Source organism: Theobroma umbraticum, unplaced genomic scaffold (assembly GCF_002168275.2).
Source record: "Theobroma umbraticum cultivar Fairchild unplaced genomic scaffold, ASM216827v3 scaffold_56.0, whole genome shotgun sequence".
Lineage (NCBI taxonomy): Eukaryota > Viridiplantae > Streptophyta > Magnoliopsida > Malvales > Malvaceae > Theobroma > Theobroma umbraticum.
In genome coordinates this window covers 6,417,882-6,436,618 of record NW_018397256.1, presented here as the reverse complement: position 1 = coordinate 6,436,618, position 18,737 = coordinate 6,417,882, and the positions used below count along the sequence as shown (strand labels likewise).

The 18,737-nt window shown below is 35.6% G+C and overlaps 3 protein-coding genes across 3 annotated transcripts in view; 2 read left to right on the top strand and 1 right to left on the bottom strand.

Moving 5' to 3' along the window:
• LOC110410306 (cytochrome b-c1 complex subunit 7-2, mitochondrial) overlaps nt 1-2,379 on the top strand; it is a 2,955-nt gene extending 576 nt beyond the window's left edge. The window contains exons 2-4 of the mRNA XM_021419941.2: nt 4-88; nt 823-870; nt 2,039-2,379. Coding sequence (XP_021275616.1) covers nt 4-88; nt 823-870; nt 2,039-2,107 — 202 coding nt within the window. The 3' untranslated portion in view covers nt 2,108-2,379. The remainder of the gene's footprint in view (nt 1-3; nt 89-822; nt 871-2,038) is intronic.
• Nucleotides 2,380-10,626: 8,247 nt separating this feature from the next.
• On the top strand, nt 10,627-14,143 carry LOC110411501 (BIIDXI-like protein At5g11420). Its single transcript, XM_021421687.2, has 3 exons — nt 10,627-10,815; nt 12,037-12,534; nt 13,328-14,143. Exons 1-3 carry the CDS (start codon nt 10,713-10,715, stop codon nt 13,852-13,854), a joined length of 1,128 nt encoding a protein of 375 aa, XP_021277362.1. The 5' UTR covers nt 10,627-10,712; the 3' UTR covers nt 13,855-14,143.
• Nucleotides 14,144-14,535: 392 nt separating this feature from the next.
• LOC110410557 (uncharacterized) lies at nt 14,536-18,668 on the bottom strand. Its single transcript, XM_021420314.2, has one exon. The coding sequence runs from the start codon at nt 18,400-18,402 to the stop codon at nt 15,805-15,807; it is 2,598 nt and encodes an 865-aa protein (XP_021275989.1). The 5' UTR covers nt 18,403-18,668; the 3' UTR covers nt 14,536-15,804.
• Nucleotides 18,669-18,737: the final 69 nt, after the last annotated feature.

The following is an 18,737-nucleotide window of genomic DNA, read 5'->3' as shown; positions in this document are numbered from 1 at the left end:
ACGTGAGATCGTCGATGCCCGTAACCAACGCCTTAAGCGTGCCATGGACCTCTCTTTGAAGCACGTGTATCTCCCTAAAGATCTTCAGGTTTCCTCTTTTTCCAGTTTTCAGTTTAGATTTTGAAGAATTGTATTTGAGTACTTAATTTGGGGGAATTTTTAGTTGTTTTTCTGTACTTTTATATAATATTTGGTCATTATATGTTAGAAGAAACCTCGAATGGATCCTATTGTGAATCATATTACCCTTTAAAAGTATATGTCATTGATGTTTAAGCATATTTTATAATTAAAAAAAATAACACTACACGCGTACTAATATCCTCATATTTTGTGTACGGCTGTAGTCCTGTATGGGATATAAGTAAGATAGAACTCTTGAGTTCTTTGCTAGGATTGGTTGCTAATTATAGTACTTGATTTTTACTTCCCAAACCAATAGGTAACCATTAAATAGAGAAGGTTAAATTGTTCTGAATTATTAAATTGAAGTAGCAAAGTGGGTACTAAACTCTGTTTTACCTATAGAGTTCAATCCCTCTAAGGCTATTGAACAAAATGGATGCAGAGTGAGGAACTTTAATTACATTATTTGTATCAATAAGATAAGCAATATCTATTTTTGGTAAACATCAGTTAATTTCTTTGATTATGTTTATAAGTCTAAAGCATGTATTCTTGCCACTCTTTTCATTTTGTAAGAAATGGGGATGGGTAAAAATAGCATTAGTTGATCAGTGTTTTTGATGTGAACTTGCATCTTCACTTCGTTACTGTACTTTGAGGTCTCATAATTCATTGGATTTTATTGTTCCTTTGCAGGCTATGCAGACACCATTTCGGAGCTATCTTCAAGATATGCTTGCTCTTGTAAGTTCTTAAAACAGTAAAGTTCTGTTGATTAATTGACTGATTTGATTTTGCATTTTTTATTTTGGGCTTGGTTATCTCATGTGAATATCGGACATGGGTATGTATTTGACACAGGTGTCTTCAATATATTATACGTCTACCTTATAGGAAGGTCATACACTTATGTCCCGACCTTATGAGGTGTCAAATAAAGTTCCTGCATGCATACTTTAGAAAAACTGAAGAGTTGGAGATTTCAAGTAACAGTCACATGATGTGAAAACTAATCTGTACACTGCAGTAATTAGTATGTTTCTATCTAGTTATGTAGAACAATTTTGCTAGTAGTTGGTGTATTCCGACAAATATAATGGATAAAGTAATAGGATTCAAATTTCATATATTCAATTTTTTTATCTAACTAGGGAACTACTGCTTGGACTGCATTTTTTGTATGCGTTTCCTCTGTTTCACTACCGAGACTAGTTTGTTTCTATACGACCCCAATTCCTTATAATTATATTTCAGATGATTCTGATTGTTACCACTATATCAAAGTAGAAAGTTTTATCGGGATTGTTGTATCTGATTGAATTCTGTCTTTTTACTTATTGGATTTTAAGAAGATTGCTCTCTAATCTTCAGATGTTAATCGTCTGGGATGTCAGCAATTGAAATCTTGTTCTATCAGGCCCCAGCGTTATCTGAGAAAACTTTCTAAATTAAGATGGATGGTTCTGGTTCATTTCGATGTCAAAATGCAAGATTCTTTGTAGGTATATTAACTCTTATTAGTTAGCTGGTTTGGGAGGAAGTTTATATGATTGGATTGTCGCAATGCTTACCAACCAAGAGGAGTTCGTATGGTTGAAAACTTCCAGGTTTCTTGCTAATTCTTCTATGTGATTGGATTGTTGCAATGTTTACCAATCAAGAGGAAGTATATATGGTTGAGAACTTCTAGGTTGCGTGCTAGTACTACTTGTTACATGTCCTGTCATATTGTTTATCAATCATAATTTGCTGACACATTGTGTGCTTGTGCTGCACTTTATCTATGATATAAATTAGAATTTTTACCTAGTATGTTCTCTGTGTTAAAAAGAAACATGACTTGAATTTAATGTGAAATCAATGGATAGAGTTTGAGTCTGTGTTAAGATACTTGTCGGTTGGTATCTTGCAGGTGAAGAAGGAGAGAGCAGAGCGGGAAGCTTTAGGAGCTTTGCCCCTGTATCAGCGAACCATTCCTTGAGGTTTTTAGAGTCTCCTGTAGCTATTAACGTTGGAGTTTGTCTTCAGAACAGTGATTTGTATGTCGTATCATGCTTTGCTAGCAGACGTGGACATGAATTTTGCCTGTCCTATTGGTTGGTTACACAGTGATCTTTGTCAGTTTTGAATGGAATCACTAATTGGGTTTAATCTGTTTGCAATTCCCTAATAATATGTAAAACTGCGAACTGCATTTTATGCTTGAATGCAAATCTACAATAAACCCTTATTTACATGGAGGGTTTTCTTGTTTGTGGTTAGGTTCACCTTGATTTGTGTATTGGCCCCTGAACGAACTTGCATTTTTGTGTAAATCTATACTGACCCTTCCTAGTCATTTTGTTGGCAAATGTTGAAGCTCATTGGGCTTTTAGTCCGACAAATAAAGGTGAGACTTTTTGTCCTTTAAACACTACTTCCCATGGCTAAAATTCAGAACTTTAAAGACTGGAAATGTTTCCCTGGGATGTCTCTCCCTGTGATCCATATTACTAATAGAAGTGACCATTGGACTTTTATATAAGTCCATCATGATTACTAATCCTTTGGTTATTGGTTTTTCCTGCTTATAAAAGAAAGCCCAGAGGCCGTAAGGAGTTGAAGGACAGACCTTACCTCAAGCTGATCCATGAGTCTGTAGGCTTCATGCTTTCGTGGCAGACCTAATTCAACGTGCAACCATCTGCCGCTATTATTATTGTCGAAATTGGTATATCTCCATAAATAAATCTTGGTCTTTCACTCAAACGTGCTGAAAATATTCTTCATGCTCTCTAAATTGAGCTACTCTATACCCGTAGGACGAGGGAGGGGGATTTTTTTATCCTTGGCATCAATCTCTCAATGTTGGTACGGTAGCACTTTCTTTTTGTCCTTCTTTAGTTGCAAATGCTTAACTTCCTCATCGCTGTATAATATTTAGTAAAACTTGTTTTGTTTTAGTTCCCAGGACAAGAGCATTGTTTAGATCTTTGCCCAAATCATAGGGATTTCTATCCAAAATTTGAAGTCCGCAAAAATCTCTCACTTGTTAGGATGTGTCCCAATATTTGCGTCCATTGAATTGAAACCCTTAAGCCATGTTATTTAGGTACCAGACTTTTAACTATCCTAATTACCATTGATTATATTGTCCTGCAGTTTGATCACCAGCATTTAACTCCGTCGTCCTCTCATCGAATCGTTCTCAATTCCACGTGGAGCTACAGTTCCCTCAACAATTTACTTTAGCAAACAACATAATATTAATAAGAAAAAACGAAATAGTAGTGCTGGCATGAAGAAAACATCAATAAGAATGAAGGGGAAAACTAAAGATTACTGACATTTACATTGGGCTTCAGAATTGAGCATGATGTGGGACTGGGAGAGACACAAAAGCAAGCACTGACATTTTTGTTAAGACAGTTACTTGCATCACTTAATTGCAACTTATTCTTCACCATACAAATAGCTAGGACTGTTCCTGGTAGGTAGGTTTCAAAAATTGTTGATGAAGAGGAAAAAAAAGTAGAAAGAGATTTTCTCCAAACATGTCAGTGTAATCCAAGTAGAATTAGCCATGTGGAAAAGGGTGGTTTTGGTGTCCTCATCTTCTGTCCCCCTTCATCTCTATCTCCATTTGCTTAAGTGTTATACAACTCAAGCCTTGCAAGGAAGATTTTCTTTCCGATGGACATTTCCATGTGATTCCATTAGGCCCATGCTTTTAATGCAGTCAGCAACTGCTCTTGTAATAACAAGCCATCCTCCGCCTTGTCTTTTTGGATTCATTCTTTAATCAATGGAGATTTTCAAGTCCGGAGTGATTGGTAATTGAATTAAGTAATGAAGAAGGTAGGGAGTCGGGGGAAAACCCTGTGAGTGAATGTTCAAATCTTCTCTTCAGGCAGCCATGAGCAAACAGAACAGGGACATCCTACTCCCTGAGACAAGTTCAATGAATGTTGGACGCGTGGGCAGTTAATGCACCGCCTGATCTGCCCAACATAATCCCTCCTCGTTTAGCCAAATACAGCGTTCAGTTCAATTTTGACATGGGATCAAACTCCAACCCTCGAGCTCGACCGTAGCTGGAGGCAACTCCCTTGGACTTCTAACTTTCTTCCCTAGTAGGTGTAAGTTGTCAGGATTTAGGAGTAAGTTTTTTGAATGCCAGGCCTATTGGAGAGTTGCAATTTTGCACCTAGCACGTATTTGATCACAACCCTAATTAGTGTTTTGGATGCCAAGCCAACTGGGGAGTTGCAATTTTGCACCTAACATGTATTTGATCACAACCCTAGATAAATTAATTGTATAGAGAGTTGCAATTGTGATAATTTACTTCTCAATCTCAAAAGAAAGTACAGAGAATTGTGGTAATTGCTTTCATCAATCATGATTTTTAATCCCAATATTCAATCACAATCATAATACTAAATTTGGCTCTTAGCTTCTTTTTGGAACTTAATGCATGCCACACGTCAAAGGTTCCATATAAGTTCACTATAAAAAAAAAAGGTTTTATGATAAAATTACCACAGTTGTCTACAAATTTTAAATTTCTATCGATAAAAATATTAAATTTGATAATAATTGGTTGTTTTTGTTTAATGAAATATAGAATTATTATATTTAAGAATTTAATTCGTGTGTCTGTATCTTCTACTTCAAGAATCAAGTTTGAATTATATATATAAATATATATAATTAGGATATCTATTTAATGATAAAAAGGTTTACATTTACAGCAATATGTGAGAACAATTACTAATTATAGATTAATATATCCGTACGTAAGTACTTGATTCATTGATTGGTGTATAATTTTTTTTTTAAAAAGTAAGATTCAAATTTTTTTTTCTAATTTATATATATATATATATATATATAACGTCAAAACTACACATTTGGATGAATTTAATTGATCATATTTAGGATCATCAATTTGAAAGAGTAGATATGGATTTTATTTGTTTTATAAATTGTGAAAATGAAATGCACATTTACCTATATATTTGAAAGAGTATAACTACAAAATGTATTTCGGATTCACAAATTTACAATTAAATGAGGACTTAATAAATTTATTAATTTGAAAATAACCATCATCAAAATCATGTTTACATGTGTGTGTCACATAATTTATATAAAATTTAAAATTCAAATTTTTTTTTTCAAATTCAAGTTACCAAATGCAACTTCTACAGGATAACCAAAATCCTACCATTATAACATCATAGATGGCAAAATGCCAAGTCTAGCATATTGAAATCGAATGAACTCAGACGTTTTTGTATTTTTTTATTTAGTGAAAGAGTAATTCAAGTTTCTAATCAATTTCATTTGTTTTTTTATGAGTAAGAGATAGATACATACATACATTAGTGCTCAAGTAAAATATGCTTAAGTGTGTAACTTTATCAATCAATGTTAATGCTGTACTTAATTGAAAGGATTTATACCTGCCGAAGAAATTTGGAATGCATTTAAGGAATCCTTCCCACGATAATTACGGGTTAAATCAGATTATCGTATAAAAATGATCAAATTCAAAATTAAAAAAAAATGAAATCGTTTAAAAAATTTTCAAATTGGACGTTTTAAAAAAGAAAACGCAGTTTATAATTAAGAAAAGAGTGAGCAATACTAGCTAACTAAAGATATTCAACAAACTTTCATACGTTATAAAAAAAAACTACAAATTGGTGCAAGCTGATGCCTGTCAATTCAAATACAAAGTCCCAGTCTAAAATCAAAGCTCAGTGCATTATTGGAAGCCTTACCCTTTTTTTCCTCATTTAAATTGGTTAGTGTCCAAAGGAAAGCAACACCTGATTAAAGCTAAGCAAGTTGAAATTCTTACTGCTTGCTTCAGATCCGACATGTGATTACTCAGACTTGGGGGTTTGTCCGTCGGATTGGTAATTCCATCCATCGGCCTCTGTCAATATCAGCAGCTAGCGCTGTTAGCCCCTCAAGTTTCGTGGCCACAAGCTCAGGGATGCGCTGTAACAACCAATCCAGATTTCCGACCCTACAATTCAGGGAGCGAAGACAGCTGCTAGCCACTGTCACTCTCAAAGAGGGTTCCAACACCCCATGCATGCACGAGCTCATGAACCCTAAAAGCGGATCTTCACATTTTTTTCCTTGTCCTGTTAATCAATCCAGCTTGATATATACAAGTTGCTCCTAAGGCGTCGCCATCATCGTATTCAAGGAAGAGAAATCAACGGATTAAGCCAGCAAAAGACATAGCTAGCTCGATTTGATTGCCACTATGTACAAATGTATCTTTGGATTTGGACCCCCTCCCAAGTTAATTTGTTGCCTTCTCTCTTTTTTTCCTTCCATTTACAAAGTTCCATGGCATACTACTGTTGATGCTTTTACTATTCTTATATTATCATCATGTTAAAGTATCACTATCAAAAAGACAAAGATGTATGCACCGTTCTTATCCAACCTATTAATTAATTTTTTCTTTTTTTTTATCTCAAAAATATAGTTGACTCACCATTCAAAATTCAAGGTTTAATTATAACAGAAAAAAGTGTTCATACTTAACATTATTGTAATCACTAAAGCCACATTATTTGAATCTTAAAAAGGGTAGGATCAGTACTAAAAGGTGATGATTTCAGGCAAAATCATGATTGATAGTGATTGACAGAAGAAGGATTTGTATATATAATTAATAGTTCATGCATGCCATGGTAAAGCAAACAAAGACTATCAAAATATTTTATATGCACTCATAATTGATGTCTTTGGCAATGAATATAGGTTCATTGTATTTTTTAATGGTGGAAGTTCCAATATTTGTCTCATCTAGCTGGATAAATATATGGCAGCTAAGTTCAAATCAGTACCCTTGGATTCACTATGGATATTAATTAATTGTTACAATTTTCATAAAAAGAAAGTTTTGCAATTACTGAAAAAAAAAATGATAAGAAAAAGATGTATTCTAACATTTAGTTCATTGATTAATATATTTTTTATTTTTTATATAAAAAATAAAAAAAAAAACGTTCATCAAGTCCTCGTGTGTACATATCAATTTGGACTTTCCACTTTGTAACATATATATATAAAGCCACAAGTAAAATTCTTATGAAACCTATATAATTCTTGGTGATAGAACTTTAAATAAACACAGTTAAGCAAAAGGGCAGAGCTTCCCTATACCTTTTTTTTTTTTTAAATATTGATTTTGTATCTTGCTATTTTTCTTTCCCCAATTGCACCGCCGACCAGGATATAAACCTTGAACAACCAAATTTGGATTCCCAAATTCATACATGTACAAACTAAAAATTTTTTGTCCCAATCTACCAAAAGAAAATTAAAATGCCCTTTTGATTAAATTGAAGTAATGGCATAACTATGCAGTGGTGTAGATCTAAAATTAAGACCAGAAAAAAAAAAAAAAAGAGAGGAGAGAACAAAATTCCAAAAAAGAGAAAGGACAAAAGGACAAGGCCCCCATAATTTCCTGCATAAGCTCGGTCATCCACATGCAGGTGATCACAAGGGGATGAGGCTGAGATTCAGGTCGGCCCATTTTGCTAATTTTTTTTTTCTCTGTATTACGCTTTTATATATTATTATTATTATTATGTAAAATATGAATGTAGTATATTAAAGTGATATGGGCCCACGTTCTCGTTTCTGCATGGAAGCCCAGAAACAAGCCACAATCCCCCTCGCTTCGAGTTTTAGGGTTTGGAATAGGTCAGCTGGGATTTTCAGATTTTCAGTCTTCCCTCTCTTGCGGGTCCCAACTCCACCATCCTGTAGTCAGTTTGCCCCACTGCTCCTCGTGCTATGTTTCTTCTTCTTGTTGCACATCTTTTCCACTACGTTATGCAGGATTTTCTGCTACTTTGTCCTGATTTAAAGGGTATTTTTATCATTCAAACATATATATATATAATATAATATAATATAGACTCGAGTATTAAATCTCTTCTTCTCTGTACTAATCACATTCTTTTCTTGCCACACCATTTTGAATGACTCATTGTTTCTTCGTAGAACTAATTAGGATTATGGGGTTTGACTCCTCTATCATGACTCAATTTTATTATGTATAAATAAAATTTCTTTTTTCTAAACAAAAGGGTATCACTTGTCAACAAAGTTTGGATTTGATCCTTCATTGCGTTTAGATATATCTATTAAAAGGTCATTCAATAATACATTAGCCAAAAGAAGTAAAGAAAAGATTGAAGAGGAGGGTAAGGGGCAATGACAAGGGAAATGGGGAGGAGCTGTTAGAACGCTTTTGTTATGAAGCGAGTCCGATGCATCATTCTCCCGTTCCAGTTCACTCTTATCTTGTGTGAACTCAACCGAAAGGATGACGTCCACCAAACACTCGGGAACTTAGCTTCCTCAAATCATGACATCTGGCCTTTTGCAGATGGATTAATTCATCAGCAGACACTGGCAAATGGAAGCCACTTTCAATGGGCCCCAGTGCTACTCTCCGCATGAGATAAAATCCAAGCAAAATGTTATATAATATACAACCTTTTTCCCCTTTCTTATGATGCGAAAAGACTATTCCAGCCTCCCGAGAACAATAAATCACATGCAATTATCATCAGTTTTTTGAGCCCCGTTTTTACTTTTCATATTCTTTCCACGTAATACTCGAATTCTATGTAATGCAATCTAAACTCATATCCAATTCAAAAAACTAATATTTGAAAATTTTTTAAAACTATTAAATATATTTAAATAAAATTTTTATTACATTTAATTAAATTTTTATACTTTATTTTAAATTTAATAAATTTTATAATTAATAATTAATTAATTATAATTAATTAAAATATTAATTATTATTTTTTACTGACATGATCTTGATTTTGAAAATAAAATTATCTCATGATCATGTCATAATATCTTATCAGTATATGACATCACCATCTATGTCACCTGTATAATGTCAACGTCATATAGTATAGAATAATAAGAGGCATTTTCATTAGTAATAATTATTCAATCAATAATTATAAGAGTTTATTTAATTTAAAATAAAAACACATGAGTTTAATTGAAAATAATAAAAAATAAATATTTATTTAATTTTTTTTAAAATAATTCAATAATACTTTTAAATATTATGTAAAAAAATAAAAATATTTTAGAAATCTTTTGTAATGAGGCACAATATTTCTCTACGGGCACACGGTATGCTTTGCAGCATAATACAACAAAATCAAATCATGTTAATCACCAGATTAATACACCCCCATTTATATGTAGGCAAGAAGTCCGCATTTGACATTCATAATTCCGTTAATAATATGATTATATAATAAGGTTAATTAATGATTTCGATTTTAGATATATGGTCAAATTAGCTTCATGGTTATAACTGATTAAACTCGTCACCTTCTCAAAAAGACTCGTTAATTAATTGGCATTACTAATTCATTGTCCATGCCATGTGATTTGGCTGTGTACCATATTTTTGGGCACTTTTTGGCTATTAAGTTAGCTTTGAAAAACATTCCTTAAAGGGTGTATACTTAATTAACTCAAACGTTGAATATGAGTATACTTAATTAAATCAATTAATGACAAAGTTGTTCGGTATCGGAAAGCATTCCATATCAGGAGCAGAGGGTTGTGTAATTATGAGGCTGTGGTCTTCAAAATTTTTAAAATATTTTGTATATTATATATTTAAAATATTAATTCATATTATCATTATAAAAATACTATAAAAAATGAGTAAAAAATCAAAAAATCAAAAAAAATTATCACTTGATTGATATATTAATTTATCTTGTTTTAGTTTTTTCAATTTCTACAACAATTACAAAAAGAGTTTTTCAAGAGACTTCATAACAAAATGATTTTAATTTTTTACAATTAATTTAATTATTTATATTGAAAAAAGATAATACCAATCTTTTCACTACATATTAAGAACTTTTTATTGGTATACATACCTATAGAGATTCTTTGAATTTTAGATTATTTAGACTCTATTTTGTTGATATTTTTGTGTACTATTTATTTTTTATTTATTGTTTAAAAAAAACAAAAATATTAATCAAACGAGTCTTAAAAGCTTAACCCATTCTATCATACAATTCAAATCGATAAGTAACTATTTATCAAAAATCAATGATTCCACATAAATAGGAAACAAAGTGAACGGGATGATGAATGTATATTTAGTACCATGTTCTAATTAATTAATGACAAAACAAAACTAATCCAACCATCAACTGACAAAAATGTCCTCGGCATCAAATGAGAGTTTAAGCTCAAGATGTCACGGCCTTGCATGCGTTGCAACAGCTTAGGGAGTGAAACCATGTGACATTGAACAGCTTTTGTCCTTACCATCCACCAGAGCAACTCAAGGAGCAATTACGTCATCAGAAAAACCCCACGTGAAGATACATTCACCAATGTCAACTTCGTTATTCTGCTTAAAGCGAAGGGGTTTCTTATAACCGAGCATGCATATAAGCCCCATTCTCAACCTCTGTTTTGCCCTGAGCAACTTAAAGTTGCATCTCTCTGTTTTGTTTTCTCTCTCTCTCTTGGAAAGTACACTAAGACTTAACAGCATGCGAGGGGTCATCTTATTGTCGGTGCTCCTTTGCGCCACCTGCCATCTCGCCCTTTCCGCAACCAATGGCACGGCAGCGAGGAACGGTACTGTGGCAGACGGTAAGAATACTCGTGCATGCATATCTGTTTATATACATGAAAATATGTATATATACACATGTATGCCTGCCACGAACTATTAAATTTGTTACTATGGTTCCCAGCAGCTTGAGCTTTGCAGAAAAATAGTTTTTCTCTTAGTATGAAATTAGAGCTTTCTTTTTCAAAAAAAAAAAAATTCTCGTTTCGTCTCTTCGTTTTTGCTTTGGAGAGAAGTTGTAGTACGGGCTAAGAAACCTTAATGACAACACCTTGTTTATGGTTTTTATATTAAATTTCTTGCTTGGGTGATCACCATGTGTTCTGGTTTAAGCAGATGTTCTTAGCTGGTTGCTTTGTTTGGTTCCAAAATCTTCGTCTTAAATACTTTCAACCTGTTGTTGCTTATGCCTCTTGACCTCCTTTGAGCTGAGTTCAGAGGAATGTAAGGATGGAAATTGGTATTTTTGGTTGGTACAAGAAATGTTATTAAGTTAGTAGACTTAGTTGTTGCATATTAATTTGTCATATATAAAACCACAAGACAATTCCTGCTAGGATTTGAAAGACCAAGCGTAGGTCGAGAATGACCAATATGACATTACTATTATGATATTTTTGTTCTTTGCGGAGGGTATTTTGAGGTCATTTGGATATGATGACTCAAAATTCATGACTATGGTCTAGCTGCAGGGTTTTCAGGGCAATTTTGCAGAAATCCTCAAGAACAGAAAATCTTTTTCCTTAAGCAAGGCCTGGTTGAATCAACCTATTTTATATATAGGAGCAGATTTTTTGGAACGGTCATGATAAATTCTGGTGATGGACCACTGGTCAGTTTGAGCTGGAGTTTGCACATGATGCATGTTAAAATTCAGTATTAGCATCAATGGTTGCAAGCAGTAAATAGCTTGTTATGGCCTTATGGTTTACTATTTTTAGCAAAGATGCCAAAAGTTTGCTGAACAAGTTTCTGTTTTTTGATTTCCTTTGGTTTTGAATGAAGACATTTTCACGTTCAATATACTGAATACTCACTGAAACATCTTTCTATAACTCTATCTGTTCTTTTGGGGACCACTAAGATTCATGATTGAAGAAACTATAATAAAGTGAGCTCTTGAAGTCTAATTCCATTTTCAATTTTGCTGTATAGCAAGCACAAAGACATTGGCTTTTTAAACATGGAAGAATGGGAGGTTGGGTTTTAACGTTTTGTCTTTCTATGATGATTGAATCCAGGGCTACTAGATAATGGTAACTTTGAGAGCGCCCCAAATGCAACAAACATGAAGGGAACCGTGGTTGTGGGGCGCTACGCAATACCAGGATGGATAAATGAGGGCTTTGTGGAATACATAAAGTCTGGGCAAAAGCAAGGGGACATGTTGCTGGTGGTGCCCGAAGGGGCGTATGCAGTCAGGCTAGGAAACGAGGCATCCATCAAGCAGGCAATAAAGGTGATCGTAGGGCTGTACTACTCCATCACATTCAGTGCAGCTCGGACTTGTGCTCAAGAGGAGAGGTTGAACGTCACGGTGGCGCCGGATTCCGGTGTGCTGCCCATCCAAACGGTGTATAGCAGCAACGGTTGGGACAGTTATGCATGGGCATTCAAAGCAATAGCTGCTGTAATAGAATTGATTATTCATAATACAGGAAAGGAGGAAGATCCAGCTTGCGGACCCCTCATTGATGCTGTTGCTATCAAGGCTTTATATCCTCCCAGAGCAACCAACAGTAAGTCTTCTTTTCACCTTGAATTACTGTGTGTTTTAAGTTAGACCTGATTGAAATTTGGTTTTTCACTCGGGGGAATTCACATATGTAAAAATTTGATAGCAGTCTTTTTCTGCTATCTTTTTGTGGGACATGAAGCAACTGGCAAAAGTAAATGTTGTATGTTGTGTGGGGTACAATGATGAGGGAGACTGACCAAATTATAGGTCCTGCTGGAGGGACATATGCTAATGTTAGGAAGTGCTAGCTATACAGCATTTTCAAAACAAAACTTGCATTCATTTGGTTAATCAGGACCAGTGCATTTAGCACTCTGATTCTGTTAATTGATGTGTAGAAATCCGGTTAGAAACTGTGGTGTAGGTTTCCCCTTTCCTTAAAGCCATCGTTCATGGTGAAAATAGGATTAACTTTTATGTATTTCACACATCATTAAGAACATTAAATTATTTCATGGTGATGTTGCCAAAATGACAGTAGTGAAAATTTGAAAGAACAGGAGCGAAATTTGAATTTGAGATATTGCTATGACAACAACAGTGTGGCCACCGGTTTCAAGTTATGATTCAGCCAGCTGATCAAACAGACAATTCCATCTAGAAACTAGTGCAATACCTACCACCTCGGTCGCATTTCAAATGACATTGAATGCTATTCTTTACCTATAAATAAATTAATTTTGGTTTCAAACACAGTTTTAATTGTAGATGGATGTGATAACATAGAAATTAAGATTAATTAAGACTGTTAGTAATGACGACTAATTTGGCAATTTAATTTTCTATTTCTGCAGAGAACATACTGAAAAACGCAGGTTTCGAAGAAGGTGCATATATATTCCCCAACACTCCATGGGGTGTCCTAATCCCACCCAACATCGAAGATGATCACTCTCCTCTCCCTGGATGGATGGTCGAATCCCTCAAGGCCGTCAAGTACATCGACTCAGACCATTACTTTGTGCCTCAAGGGCGAAGAGCAGTGGAGCTAGTCGCTGGGAAAGAGAGTGCTATTGCTCAAATAGCAAGAACCACCATTGGCAAAACATACAGACTCTCCTTCTCCGTAGGGGATGCTAACAATTCTTGTGTAGGTTCTATGGTTGTGGAGGCATTCGCCGGCAAAGACACGCTCAAAGTTCCCTACGAGTCAAAGGGCACAGGTGGATTCAAGCGAGCTGTGCTTACATTCTTGGCTGTTTCCACCAGGACAAGAGTCATGTTCCTCAGCACCTTTTACACTATGAGGAGTGATGACTTCTCTTCTCTATGCGGCCCCGTCGTTGACGATGTGAAGTTATTGAGTGTCCATCAACCTTGATCACGATCAACCTCTCTCAAGGCTGTTGATGAAGCAAGTCGGATATGACCTAGATTTGGATATATCCAATCTTTTGCTATACTATGAATGTTTTCTTTTTATGGGCATGGCATGGCAAATAAAGGGTTTTCGTGTCAGCTTTAGCATTTTAATCCAGCAAAATAAGAGTATATATATATATATACAATATATCAGGATAGTATACTAGTGTGATTTTATTACGTGTTTACGTATTTTAGCATAATAAACGATAAAAAAATTATTAACTATTCATTTCTGCTTTTTTCTAGATTATATTGTTAACATGATTTTCTAGTACTGCTTAAACGATGCATACAATTTGTGTAGTCAAATGTAAGTTTTAGTTATAACAAATTAATATACTATAATATAAGCAATTATGAATTTTGACTGAATAAATAAAAAATATTATATAACATTTAAACATTTATTTAATTCATTAATTGACGTATAATTTCTATTTGTAAAGCAAAGTTCAAATTTCTCTTTTTTTAATTAAAAAAAATTACAAGTATGTGATAAAACAAGGATCTAGAAATTATGGAATCCGTTAGAAATAAAGTACTTCTTAAAACATAATTGTTATGAACTAAATAAAAAAAGTAATTTTGCAATAAGCTCCATCTCCATCTATTTACACACCAGGAATGACGTTCTTCTCCTAGAAAAACAAAATACACAAAGTCTAAAATATTTTTAATCAATATATATAATGAGGAGAGATGATGTTACATCGGTGTAAAAGTAATCAAGTTTTACACTTCTTTATACCTTCATGTATGATTATACATGTTAAAAAATTAACAAACTATTTTTAATGACAGATCCCACTTGAACAAAAAAAGAGCATGATAGGGAGAGTACCAGCGCTGGAATAAGGACCGGGATGGTGGCTAGGGTTACCAATCAGGACATCAAAGGGAGGACTGGAAGGCTAAGCTTCACACCGTTTATGTCAATAAGCTCAGTATAAGGGTGACCTGGAAAGCTATATATGAGGTTTTCAGCTTATTCCGTGAGGTCATGGAAGTGTACATCCAAGTTCAGAAGGGAAGAAGACAGGTGAAGGATTATGCCTTTGCATTAATTAGATACAAGGAGATAGCTGAAATGAATGCTGCTATACTGAGAAGGAATAACAGGGTAATCCACAGTAGATGTATTGCGGTGAAAAGACCTAGCTTGGCAGAAGGCTTGGTAGTCAGAATAGCTCTCAAGTGAGAAGGGACATGGGAAGAGAAGGAGCTAGAGACAAAACGTTATTATTCCTACAAGGAGGTGCAAGCTAGTGATACAAGGATGGTTAACAGGCCGGCAATGGTGAAAACAGGCCAAACAGAGTAGCAAATGTGGTACTCCCAACTGCCAACAGAACTACTTGAAAGTTGACAGTGAAGGGCAGTGTGAAGTAAGTGGTCATGAGGGGAAGCAGCTGACCTTCAACAGGACGTTACCCCAAGCGGATATGGACTGGCTAAATCAGTCTGTAATGGGAAGACTACACAAAAGTGTGTAATATGAGATGGTACAAGAGGCACTAGTCCATAAAGAAATACATGCAGAGGTAAGACCAGCCGGGGGCCTCAATGTGGCTCTGATTTCTGTTGATAAAGGGGAAATGGTGGAGTTACTGGAGAACTATAAAGAGGTTTTTGTTGAAAGGTTTGAATGTTTGTACCCAAAAGAGAAGCCACTGCAAAACTCAACAAAACTATACATTGCCAATTCCAATGCATTTCCAGCCAGTCCAGAGCCCCCACACTATCATGCATCCATAGCCACCTTAAACCAAAGGTAACTTTCACTCTGCATCCTCAAATGCATGGCAGTCCAACATGCCTTGTCTCTTTGCAGCTGACAGCTATTTCTCAGCACTTTCCCAGCTGGATTGAAACATGGAACACTTTGAAGCAATAATTTGCCGGTTATTTAAGCACATGAAACTCCAGAAAGAGAATTTTCTCCCTTAGCTTTTCCATTTATAAGTACGTCATAAGTACTGGCATCAGGTACGAGACCTCTATCAAGCATTTCATTATGCAATCTCAAAGCCTCTTCTAAATTCCCTTCCTTAAAGTGTCCAGCAATCAAAGTATTATAAATAAGAACACTAGGAGTCATACCCTTTCTGTCCATCTCTTCTAAAATCTTGCGAGCATTCTCAAGCTGTCCTTTATTACAAAGACCATTTAGCAGAACAGTATAAGTGATTATATCAGGCTCAATGCCCTTGGCAAGCATCTCTGAGTAAAGATCAAATGCAAAGTGTAATTTACCCTCTCTTAACAATCCATCAATCAGTGTAGTGTACGTTTGCAGATCACAAGGAATTCCCTCATTTATCATTTTCTTGTGCAAGTCAAGAGCAGCTTCTATGTTATTTACATTCCTAAACCCACGAATCATGCTGTTATAAACAATCACATTGGGAGATAACCCAACTTGTTGGAGTTCAGAGAAAAGCTCACATGCTCCATCCATGTCTTGCTTCTTGCAAAACCCATCAATGAGGGCACTGAATGCAGGAACATCCAATCGAAGACCCTTGCTTTTCATCTCATATTGCATTTTCAGAGCAAGATCAATGTTATTGCTTTTGCAAAACCCATTAATCAAGGTGGTGTAGGTGACAACATTGGGAGAAAGCCCACTTTCACACATTTCTCTATAAACTGCCAAAGCAGAGTTCATGGCACCCTCCTTAACAAACCCATTAATAATGCTATTGTATGTCAAACACATAGGGATAAAACCCTTATCAACAAACTTCTTCAGCATATCCCTTGCCTCAGATGTACAACCAACTTTGGCCAAACCATTAATGATTATGTTGAATGTGAAGTCTGAGGGAGCAATATTCACGCCCACCATTTCATCAAACACATCTAAGGCCTGTTCAGCATCACCTTTTTTGAAATGTCCATCCATTAATATGGTATATGTGATGACAGTAGGTTTAATGCCCCGATCAAGCATCTCTGAAACGACAGTATGTGCCATATCCATATTCCCTGCTCTAGAGTGGGCAAGTATCATGTTATTGTAAGAAGCATAAGTAGGTACCACGCCATTATCCTCCATTCTCTGCCATAAACTGCAGGCTTCATTCACCTTACCATCATTACAGAAATGGTGTAAGAGAACATTATATGTAAAAACATTGGCAATGCCAGACTCAACTGCCTCATCAAACAAATTGGATGCCTCTTTCAATGAGCAAGCTTCTAAGAATCCACGAATCAAGGAATTCACATTAAAAACAGTAGGTTGAATATCCATGAGTTTCATTTCTGTATAAAGCTCATATGCCTTTTTCACATTCTGATTCCTACAACACCATTCAATCAGAACTGCATAGGTAACCTTGTTAGGAGTAAGCCCATCCTCCTTAATCTTATTAAATAGACATAAAGAACTACCAATATCACCTTGCTTACAATATCCCTTCATTAAGCTAGTAGCAACCACCAAATTCAACTGCTTCCCACAACTCAACATCTCATCTTTGAGCCTTAACGCCTCTGCCAAATTTCCCTGCTTCACAAAAGCCCCAATAACAGTTGTAAACGTACCCTCAGAAGGAACCCATCCTCTATCCCTCATTTCCCTCAATAACCTTCCAGCCATATTCAAATCAGGTTTCTGACAAGAAGCCTGAATAGCAATACTATAAACTGCAGCATCAAGTTCCATCCCTCTAGCCTTAGCCTCCTTGAAAAACTCCTCTGCTTCCCAAGGCTTCCCTTCTTTCAAAAATGCACGCATCATCAAAAGAACTGTAACACGATCACCTCTAACTCCTATGGAAACCATCTTATCATACAACTCCCTCGCTTTATCGATCAAATTCCCCCTAACCAATGCTGTTAAAAGAATATTCATAAAGGGTAACATAGGAACTATATCATGCTCAATCATTCCATTGAAACAATCCACAGCATCATCAATCCTAACTCTAACATAACTATTCAACAAGTAATTAAAAACCCGCAAATCCAATTCAAAATCAAACCTTTTTGCTATATCGATCAAGTGATCTAAAAAAACAATAGGGGCAGGTCCTGAATCGCCTGCAACAAATCTATTAAGCAAATATTTAACTTGTTTATTAGTCTGTGGGGATCCTACCAAAATGTGAAGCAGAACGCAAAACACATCGATGCTTCGGACAAAACCCCGCTTATTTTCAACAAAACGGAAGTACTTCAAAGCCAATTCCGGATCATTTCTGTGGATCAGAAGAGTGTTGATAACATGGGTTCGGGTCAGGCTTGTATCTTGTGTTAAGGATGGTGTTAAACGGGGGTCTTCGGGTGTGGGCGGGATGAGGCTTCCGGGACTATTGGAACCTGAAATGGATTTACTGGGACAGTGGGAATCTGAGGTGACTTTCTCGAGAAAATTGGTGTTTGGGTTGGGATTCCGGGGAACTGGTGTTTGAGGGTTAGAGCAGAGGTATTTGGGGCTTGGAAAAGAACGGAGAAGGAAAGGTGAGATGGATGAAGAATTTTTTAGCGGAGCCCTCATTTCGCTCTGGGTTTGCCTTCGCTCGGTAGAGAAGAGTGGCAGAGCTCGTGTCAAAACCCTTGAGACGTTAAACCCTGAATTTGAACGGGAAGTGGAAAGTGAAAAACAAGGGGAGAAACTATGGATTGAGCTGGGCTCTTTCTAGTTAACGGCGTCGGGTTTCGGAATTGGGTCATATGTATATGTGAATTGGGTTCGTTTTGACCAGCAAATGGGGGACAGAATATAGTTTTGGTGATTAGACAAAAATGGCCCCAAATGACGATTCCAGGGTGCTTACCCTCGATCCGGGATTTGAACCAAGCCCTTCTCGAGCCGGAGAAAAGAAATCCGAG

Coding starts and splice junctions, on each gene's coding strand:
- LOC110411501 (XM_021421687.2), top strand. CDS start 10,713: ATGCGAGGGGTCATCTTATTGTCGGTGCTCCTTTGCGCCACCTGCCAT. Junction 10,816..12,036: donor GAACGGTACTGTGGCAGACG/GTAAGAATACTC, acceptor GATTGAATCCAG/GGCTACTAGATAATGGTAAC. Junction 12,535..13,327: donor TCCTCCCAGAGCAACCAACA/GTAAGTCTTCTT, acceptor CTATTTCTGCAG/AGAACATACTGAAAAACGCA.
- LOC110410557 (XM_021420314.2), bottom strand. CDS start 18,402: ATGAGGGCTCCGCTAAAAAATTCTTCATCCATCTCACCTTTCCTTCTC.